Source organism: Fistularia commersonii, chromosome 1, assembly GCF_037954325.1.
Source record: "Fistularia commersonii isolate RoL2024-O1a breed Wild chromosome 1, RoL_Fcom_v1.0, whole genome shotgun sequence".
NCBI lineage: Eukaryota > Metazoa > Chordata > Actinopteri > Syngnathiformes > Fistulariidae > Fistularia > Fistularia commersonii.
In genome coordinates, this window is record NC_141284.1 from 1361197 (window position 1) to 1371471 (window position 10275).

The 10275-nt window shown below is 49.9% G+C and overlaps 1 protein-coding gene across 5 annotated transcripts in view; it reads left to right on the top strand.

Annotated features, from left to right (window-relative positions):
* atp11b (ATPase phospholipid transporting 11B) overlaps nt 1-9584 on the top strand; it is a 49250-nt gene extending 39666 nt beyond the window's left edge. For all 5 annotated transcript variants that reach the window (XR_015108957.1, XM_086175816.1, XM_086175904.1 and 2 more), the window contains 2 exons: nt 2125-2288; nt 6951-9584. Coding sequence is in view for 4 of the 5 variants with exons in the window: in XM_086175816.1 (XP_086031942.1) it covers nt 2125-2288; nt 6951-7032 (246 nt within the window). In the remaining variant the exon portion in view is untranslated. The remainder of the gene's footprint in view (nt 1-2124; nt 2289-6950) is intronic.
* The last annotated feature ends 691 nt before the right edge of the window (nt 9585-10275 follow it).

A 10275-nucleotide genomic window follows, 5' to 3' on the forward strand; every position in this document is an offset into this window, starting at 1 on the left:
TGTCAGTACCCCCGGGACATTGGAGCCGCCCTTGGAAACCACAGTCCACCCCATTCTTTCAAGGAGTACATGTACCTTCATCCCTCCCCGGGGGCCACAACACCTCCCTTTTTTGTTACGTGCATGCTACTGTCTCTTGGACGTCCTCCTCATCCATCCATCCATTGGTTCGTCGGTGGTTACCCGACCCCGACCCCCGACCCCGGTCTCGATTCGCCCTCGCTGATCTGGAATCCGGGGTTCAGGCAACCAGAGAATGCCGTCGGCGTGCCGAAGCCATTGTGGTTTGTCCGCCGTGCTTTGACCGTCTGCTTGGAAGTGTTTTTCCTTTCTGTTACTGCCGTTTGTTTTTCTGTTCCTTATAAAAATCACATTATTATATTTCTTGCGTAACCATGAGGGCCCTTGTTTGCTCCAAAAGTCCCCTCTCCCGTGTCACCTTGGTTTATTACAGAAGCTGCTCTGCTGCAGCTGCTGCTGCTTCCGCCTCCCCAGAAGTTAAATCATTGAGTTAAGATGACGCGCCGTCATTAAGTAGGCCATAGATCATCTGCTCCTTGTGTCTCGACGCGGCAGTAGAAATTGCATTCTTTTAATCTGCGAACTTGAGATTTATAACGGCTAATTTTGTTCCGCGCGATGACCGATGGCCGTTTCGTCGATGAGCGTCATTGGATCATCCGGTTAGAAAAGGGCCGCGTCGGCCGAATCGGGAAGTGAACTCACTGGTTGGGTTTCAATAGCGAGAACGGCTGTGTTTTGGCCGGATTCTCAAACCTCCAGGACACCACGGATGTTTGGTTTCGTGCCTCGGGCGTCTCCGGTTTCCTCCGCGAAGCTATGAAACATCACGAATGCCAAATCGAAGGAATGCACCTGTTGCGCATTAAAGTGATAAGATAGGAGACGTTTGAAATGTAGTTTTTAAAATACTTGTACCTGCTAGATCCAGTCTCCAGTCTCTTCCTTCACACCGTAAAGTCGGAGGAATCTTGAGAAAAGCTCCTTTACCCCTTTGAAATGTTGATTCTTCGCTTTCCCGCCTACATCTAGATGGGCTTGATCTGAGGAAACGGAAACTGGGTTTCTCGATCGGTCAAACAATAAGGAAGAAACCGGACAAAACACCTGAAAATGAGCCCTGGAGGACCGAGACGTGTCGGAAACCTCGTCTCCCGGTCGTTTCCGGGTCGTCTCACGCCGTTTAGCTTCCCCCCCCCAGCGCTCTCCCAGGCGGCGCATTGTTTTGCAGCTGCTGCACGACTGTCAAGGTGCCACTAAGTCATGGGCGGAATTCTGCTTAGTCATAAAAATACATCACTGGTCTGTTTACCAAATACAAACAAAAGCAAAGAAGAAATCCCACTTCCAGGAAACAAAAAAAACCAGCAGTCCGCGGTGAAATGTCAGCTGTTTTGTCCGATCGATGCGCCCGTCCGGGGCGTCGGACGAGCCAGTGACCTCGGGATCCTCGTCCGACGCTGAAATCTGATTGGATCGGCCGGCGTTTTGAGCGACGCCGTCGTTAAACCCGTGACGGGGCCGTGAGCGACAGGCTCTCCAGGAAACACGTCTCGTAGCGAACTCTGAATCCAGGTTAGATTATTTCACCGCTGCCGGGAAAATATGGATCTATTTTTACATTAAAGAACAAATGCAGTTTGCATTTTGCTCTGTTTCCATATAAATTCAAGTTTTGTTTTGTTTTTTGCATTATATTGGTTGAAATCGCCACCGCGGCACCGCTAGCTAGCATTCAGATGGGTTAGCGTAGCCGCGCCGGATGTAAACGCGCACACTTGTTTGTTTACATGCGTCGCCGGACATCCAGCAGATCCGGTAACCCGGTTTGTTTTGTTTCTTAAAATAGTTAAAACTCATCGGCTTTTCTCTTCAACGTAAGCAAACAAACGCCGCCGACGTAAACGGACGCCCGGCGCTGTTCTCCGCTCACCATTTCCATATTGATTTCCACGCTTTCGGCACGTTTTCCCTCCCTTTTGTAACCGCATGCAGTTGGTCCTCCACCCGTCACCATCGTCCCGTCCGAACGCGGCGTCCGGCCCGTGATGTGTGTTTCCTCTCTAACTCCCCCCGCTGGTTTTTCTTTCTTCCCGCCGCCAGTCTCTACCAGACGCCCAGGCGCAGACCCTCAGCTGTATGGAGTCCCTGTGCTGCTACCAACATGGGCAAAGCGGCTGTTCCCGCCTGGCCCACTTCCTGGAGCAAGTGACCGGGCCGTGCCAGAGCGGCGGCGGGAATCGCCACTCGTCCGGTCGCAGCAACAGGTGGGGAGCAGATCCGCGTCCGACGGGCGCCGAGGCCGCCTCGCGCTTTCAGATATCGGGTCCGCGGGCCCGGAATCCCAGGGGGAGGAAGTGTGGATCAAGCCGTTTTGGACTCGCGTCGAGTTTCTCGATTTTCCCGCTTACACCTTGTAACCGAAATGCTAGCCGGAGACGACGGAGCGGATCGTGACGGTTCGACACAGCATGCTGAGGAGGTCGGGGGCGTGTAATCTGTTCGTTTTCATTTAAACCCTCAGAACAGAGGCCCGCTCCGATATAGAGCCGCCCGGCGGGCCTCGCTATTATTCTATGTAACCGGTTCTGTGTGTGTGAAGCCCAAAACCCCCCTTGTGTGTCGGCGTCTTTCCGCCCCCCGATGTGATCCGTGGTTCCGTCCGTCCTCTCCGTTCCCTCCCTTCCCTCCGTAAGTCGCGCATCTGCGTTTTGGAGGAACGCCGTCTTAACACGTGACGCACTTTAGAAGATCACCTCGATGTCTGTTTGTGTCTTTGGATGGATTCCAGCGTAGCCGGGTGCTAAGCTACGCTAGGTGAGCCGGCAACTGAAGTGAAACGTTGGGTGTCAGAATGTCGAACGCAACGTGAGGATTTTATACGATATAGCAGAATTATGCATCCGGGCTCCTCCCGGACGGGCCTTTTATTCCGGGACCCAACGAGAATGTGGATTATTATTTATTCTCAATCATCTCCGGAAGCCCTCTGGGTTCCTGAGGCGGCAGGAGCTTCGTAGCAAAGCAGCCACGTCTCAAACAGAAGTGGGGGATTTCAAATCCTTCCAATAGATGGAGTCATAAGAGTCATCTTCTAAACCAGGGCTCGGCGACCTTTAACACCCGAAGAGCCATTTGGACTCGGTTTCGGCTGTATATATTGCCTTTTATTACCTTTACACTTTTTATAAACAAGTGTGAAGTGTGTTGCTTCTGAAATTCACAAAGTATGACGGAGAAAATTAAATTAAATTTATGTAATGAACTCATTTTGAGCTTTGGGCTTTCAGAGCGTGTAGCGGAGGCTTGACCTGAATTTTAAAAATAAATTGGGAAAAAAATCACTTGTGTCAGTAAACAGTAAAAAATAAAAATTTGCAAAATATCTTCATAAATATTTATTTTACCTGGTTTATGGGACTTCTGCTCCTGAACTTCTGCACACAGCATCTGCAAACCGGGACTTTACCGGCTTATTTTGAGCGGCGAAAAATAATAAACATAATTTTATTCAATATTTCAAGATCACAATAATCTCCCAACTTAGAACTAAAAGTCAAAAAAAAAAAAGGAATTAACACAAATGAAATACACTTCAATTAAATATTTATAATATATTTTCCCACGCCGCTCGGAGCCGCGGCGTAAAGATGGCAGAGGTTGCCGACCTCCGGGATAGAAGATGTCGGATTTTATGACAACAAGGAGTCGTTTTCCTGCCCGGTTGTGTTTCCCGTACGTTTGGAGCTGCGTTGCGTCTGCGGGAAAGAATACAAGGCAGCGAGCTGAGTCGGCATTTATTCCAGGGCGGCGTTTTTGGGGGGGGTCGTCGTGCATTTTGTCAACGACCCGATCTGGCTTTTCTGCTGAGTAATGGATACCCTCCCGGCAGCCCGGGTCGCTCGCTATCGATCGCGTCGATAGTGAAGATGTCGCATTTTTGTCGTCGCACGTGCAGGAAGTCCCTCAGCGGCACCGGAGTCCGAATTTCCAGGAACGACGTGCATCGGTTTAACCATAAACCGTATTTATCCAACGGTAATTAGCGTCGCAATCCGGATGTTTTTTTTGTCAGGAAACGGCGAAATTATTTCCGTTTCGCCCCGCGTCTTCTCATTGTCGCATCCTCTTATTTCCTCCAGAGGGAAAGATTGATTTTTACTTTTATCTATTTTATTTTTTTTTTCCCTTCTCCTTGATCTGACCTTGGCTTAAAGCCACCCATGGATTCCTCCAAACAAGCGAGCGACAGCTAATTTGTGCGCGGCGCTGGTCTTCTGGCCTCTCCTGCGAGCTCCACCAAGAAGCAACACTTGTATGTCTGGGATGGATATTTGGCCTTAAATGCTAAGAAACTGCCTGACGTCGTATTTGCGGCGCTTGTCAACCGGCGCGGCGAGGATATTTACAACGTATACAAGAAAGCCGGTGTTTATCCGGCGCCCGGTTGCCGGATCCCGGCCGTCGCAGGAAGCGAGTGTCGGGTGTCGAAATGGTTTTCCGTCATAAACGGGAGACGGATCTGGCCGGCGTCGCCGTCACGCCTCGGCAGCTGCGCTTCCATCCCGACGTCGAGCGCTTCTCTCTTTGAAATGTTAATTCTGGAACATCAAAACATTCTCGTACGGCTCGCGGATTAGGAATGTCTTTGGCCGGACGGGTCGCAGGCGCCGCAGGGAAGTGTGATATCTGACAGGTTGAACTCTGCTTTGTACCGCTTCCAGTTGTAATAGCGAATCATAAATACCTAATTATACCGCGGGGACAAAAGGCTTTAAGCACACATTGAACTCCCGTCCCCTCGTTTTTCTTCTCCTTGAAAAATAAAAACACTCCCTTTATGTTCAAACCTGTTTTTGTTTTGGCTTCAGACGTTACTTTAGACAGATCGTCCGACGACGCCTTCCATGTTGGGGTCGGAAACCCGACCCTCCCCGAAACGTGTGGTTTGGAGAAATCGAAGCGGGTGGCGGCCTTTGGATCCATCTTTTTTTTTTTAATACCGTTTAATTTTTTAATATTAAAGCTCAGATGGGAATTATATAAAGGGTGAGACGAGCGCTGTTTCTGCTCCAGCCATGAACATAAACGTCGTATTAGATGGCAAAACAGGATCTGCAGTGTCTGCAGCCTCTGGCCCTCCTCTTGGACGACCCCATCGGGACTCTGCGGTTCTCGTACCGCCGATTCTTCGTTTCCGGTGCCGATTTCCCGAATGTATTTGAAGATTCGTTTGGATGGAAAGCTAAAACGGAAGCTCGGAGGTCGTACCGACGGCTCGGACGTTGGCGTTACATGTCATCGTTTGATTTTCAAATAATAGAAATGGAGTGAATCCAGGGACGATCGAGCATCCGCCGCTTCTGCTCCCGTTCCTCCCCGAGCCGGGAGCCGTACCCTAAACCCCCGAAGTTGCCAGGAAGCGTAGTCTCAGCGGGATCTTTTATTTTGCTACTCGCTGTGACTAATTAGCCTTTTTCTATCGGATCCTAAAGCCTTATCCCGTGTTCCCGAGAAGAGTCCGACGCAGGGAGCGTACTTGTCTTCTAATCCGGGCCGTCCCGAGCGAGTGGGGCTTAACGCGCCTTTGTCCACAGCACTTGTATGCCCGGTTCGCAGGCCGCGACTCCACTCGACCGGTCGGCCGGAGGAAACAACAAGACGGCTCCGACCGTGGTGTTGCATGGGGGCCGCTGTTGCCTTTCGGTATTTTGTATACAGTGTAAGCGTTCGTGTACTTGTGCACCCCTCGTACACTCCCCCCACCTCGTATGTCCTTGTCCTTCTGTGTCTGAAATCTACATAATGTTGCCTTCCAGATTGGGAATGAATTATTCATGTGGCGCCGACCTCCATCGTGAGCCCCGTCTTGTCACCCTCCACCCGCTTCCCTTCTTGTCTCGGCTCCCTAACAGTTTATCCCCAAAGTGTTTCCTGTCGCGACCTCGGGCGGCCCAGGGTACGCAGGTGACAGTGCCTAAAGTCAAACCGCCATTTGAATCAGTGTCCCGTTTGGAGTCCCTGGTTGGCCGTGTCCTTCAAATGGTTGTCTGCACCTCAGAAAAACAGTTTGACACTAAAAAAGATCATTCGGAATTAAAGAAATAAGCAATTTGGTCAGGAGATCCACCATCCCAAGCCCTCCTCAGCACTACATCTGTCGGCGAGGAGGTGTCGCTTCCGTTCCCTCGCTCCTCCCTGCCGGTGCTTCCCTGAAGAGGCTCCTTGGACCCCTCAGAACGTCGGTTCCTCGTGACCGTCCCGTCACAGAATTCTTCCTGGTCTTTGATATTCCCAAAACCGATCCTCCTCGTTGCCTTGTATGTTTTCTACTGCATGTGTTTGTCGGTGTTGTTCGATGTACCACAGTTATCGTTTTTTAGTTGAAGACGTCGGGATGTTTGAGGAGCCGCGATCTCCAACTTTAGGGTTTCTGTTTTCCACGCGGGATCGTTTTCCCGGCGGTCGGAGCCGCAGACGCGAGGCGGGAACGTTGTTTATTCATTCCTTCAATCATGGCTTCCTCCTTCTGATTATCCTGTTGATTTGGATCCACGGGCCGAGTGGCTCAGGTCTCGTCTCACCACCTCCCGCCTCCTTTCTCTTTGGATTTTGCTCAAGAAGGCTCCTAAAACAGGTTTCAGCAGGACTGAAAGAGTACAAACCTGTGAAACAATGATTTTTTCAACTGCTCTAAGGGGTTTATTGGGGTCGTAGGAGAAGCTCGTGAGACCAGACCTTCGATACTCAGCCTCCATGACATTAATGGTTTTTATTTATTTTGATATTCCACCTCCATCCTTCATTAGCTTCATGTTTGTCCCGCCGGTGAAGGTTCTTTGGAGTTGCCGTCTCCGCCGCCTCCTGAGCCCTGGTTTGTTACCGCCCTCCCCGCCCCCCTAACCCTCAGTCACTGCTGCTGTTTCCAGGTCTTGGGGCGACGTGGACAACTTCTACTCCAACGATCGTAGCATCCTGACGCTGTCGCCCATCGAGGCCACGCACTGCTGACTCACCCGATGGCAGCGCCCCGTCCCGTCCCGCCCCGCCCCGCTAGAACCTCATTGCATTATCCGACGGATTGTCCAGGAGCTTTCGTATCGCGTGAAACCAAAGGACTCGGTATCTCCGATGGGGGGGGGGAGAACTTCGAAAAGGAAACGGCAGCAGCTGCTGAAAAAGACCTCCCTCGGGTAAAAAACCCCGGTTTCCCGACTCAAACGAGAAGTACATGTCCTGCTCCGGGGCTTCCGGTTTGTCCGCCGCTAGCTCAGCTGGAAAGGGAAGAAGAGACCCTCCGGAGCTCCCCGACCCCCCCGGTAGAATCCAGGAGCCTCTTCGGGTCTGGAGGTTCCCTCTGGACCTTCTGTGCCCGTAGACGGCGCTCCTGGATCTCCACAGTGAAACCAAAGAGCAAAGGTTTGAGACGAAAGCCGACCAAGAGTTTATTTTTGTGCCTCCGTCGGACTCCAGAACTGTTACCGTCGTTCGCGCTGCTTTTTTTCCCCGGCCGACTTTTGCGTCGCTCTCAACGGAAGTCGGTCGGGGGTCGTTTATGAAGCCATACGTTTTCAGGAAGTGATGGAAGGTTCTGTAAATAGAAGCAGCCCGTTTGGTTCGTGAAGCCCCTTTAGATGCCTTTTCACTCAGCCCGGGGAGCGCCAGGAGGGGAGGGTTCCTCCTGGACGCTCCACAACCAGGGTTGGAGAATCCCGTGGTCGCGGACGTCCGAACTCCAGATGCAGAACGTCACCAAGTCCGACCAGGACTCGGGCCGGACGGCGGAGAAGCTCATTGCACGAGTCATCAGATCCACATTTCACTCTTCTGTTTTCTCCCATCCTCTTTTTGTTTATCTTTTTTCTTTCCATGATGTCTTTTCAGCTCCGCGCGTTTCTTTTTTCGCGACTCGCCGACGAGATTTGCGCGTCCCGTCGTCGCCGTCGTCGTCCGCGGTCGTGCTTCTCGACGCGCTCGCGAGTCTGAACCGCCGTAAGACGGTACTTTGTGTGTCTGTGAGTGTTTGTGTGCGGTTAACTTCATGGCGGTACGAGCTTTGGACGCTAAGCTCTGGACGCTAAGCTCCGGACGCTTCGCTCCGGGCGCTTAGCTCTGTATGCTTAGCTTTGGACACTTAGCTTTGGATACTTAGCTTTGGACGCTTAGCTCCGGACGCTTAGCTCTGGACGCTTAGCTCCAGATGCTTAGCTCTGGGTGCATAGCTTTGGACGCTTAGCTTTGGACACTTAGCTCCGCACGGTTAGCTCCAGACGCTTAGCTCTGGACGCTAAGCTCCGCACGGTTAGCTCCAGACGCTTAGCTCTGGACGCTAAGCTCCGCACGGTTAGCTCCAGACGCTTAGCTCTGGACGCTAAGCTCCGCTCGCGCGATCCCACACGACCTCGGCTGTTTATTGTTGCTCGTTTTGTTTCCGACTTTATCGACAGATGCCGTCGAAAGCGCAACCGTTTGTGCGCATTTATTTTTCGCCGTGAAAACGTGGCCCGTGAAACAGCGAGGAAGAAACACCAGTGCAGGTGGAAAGGTGCTCCAGTCGCCTGAGAAAAATCTCCAAATAGTGAGGATTAAACAAATATCTGACCTTTAAATTTGTCAATAGGTTTCGACATACTTTCTTTGGACTTCGGAGCGTCTTTGGGTTTATTTTGTCGGGGATTCGAGGCCGTTTGTTGAAGGCGACAAATTTTAAAAAATGCAGTCGGATTTTGGGGAAATAAAAAAAAAACAAACTGGGTGAACGCGGGAAAGAAAAAGGTCATGAGCGCTTCACCGTGAAAGAAAACCATATGTTTGGTGAAAAAGAAGCATAAAATCATAATTCTGACCAAGAAATAACATAAAATGTGTATATATATCTTTATTTATAGATATATATTATATAACTTAAGGCTTTTTATTCCCCAGGCTGTGGAAAGCTGCTACAAAACGCTGTTGCATTTTGAGAAAAGTACTACTTGAATTTAGAAGAGGGATTTAAATTTGGGATTCTGTTGCTATTGGTTGAATCGACCACACACACACACACACACACACACACACACACACACACTCAATATTCTCAGACCGAAGCTCCTCTTCTTCGGGTTTGTAGTTTTCACGTGGTTGGAAAATGTTCTGTGAAGCTGTTGATGATCGTTTGCACTTTCAAGAATTCCCTCAGATTTAAAAAACAATAATAATAATAATAACAATAGATTTTTTTATTTGTTATTTAAGGTTTCGAGCCTTTTTTTTTTTCCACTCCCTGTGTTTATTGTTAGAAAATAACGACCAAGCGATGCTTCGAGGTGAGACCGCAGGCAAGTTTGACTTTACATAAAAGAAAATATATATTTTTGAATTTATTTTCAGCAAAAAAAGATTAGTTTCGCATTCTATCTGGCGGCGACCGCAGGAGTCGAAGCTCCCAGTGAACCTTTAAACGCGCCAAACAGTGGAATCAAAGTTCCTCTTGTGTGTCCGTCGACGTGGAAGCGCCCGAATCCATCCAGAGAGCCAAGAACTCAAAACGCGACGGAGTAAATAAACCGACGGACTTAACGATCTCAATGTTTGGGTCATTTTTGTGAATCTAAGCCGTGAAGGGAAGCAGCGCCAGGAAGCTGCAGGTCAGCAGCCGTTCGGGCGTCGACCCAGACGCCAACCGTCCCCTCGTCCGCCTTCGCCGTTCACGCGCGATTTATATCGAGCCAGATTTTTCCCGATCGGTCGTCGTCTCTCGAGCGTTTCTCACTTTGCGCAGTTTTGGTCGTAACCGCAGATTATAGATGTCAGACGGCGTCTCCGTTGACCTCCTCAGACTTGAACTCCATGGGGATTTAAATAAACTCGGAAAGGTGGGGGTTTTCTGCATCAGAATACCCCGTCACACACACACACACACACACACACACACACACACACTCACACAGCAGGCGAAATGTTGATTTTTTTTTTTTTTTTTTTTATTTCAATGTATTTTTTTTCTTCCGTTCTTCTCGCTGCTCTGAGAAAACTCCCTTGGCGGCTCCTCGGTTTGACTCGCTGTCCGTGTCTTTCCTCACTCCTGTATGTTCACCCGTCTTATAGCTGATGTTTATGAAAATGCGAATCTATTTACGAAAATAAATACATTTTTAAGAAGCAAGAAGTGTTTCCTTCCTTTTTAAAGATTTAAAGTCAAAGTCTGCTTTTTTTTTGTTTTTGTTGTCAGTGTCTCTGCATGTGATCGACGTACAGAGGAATGGAGGAGAC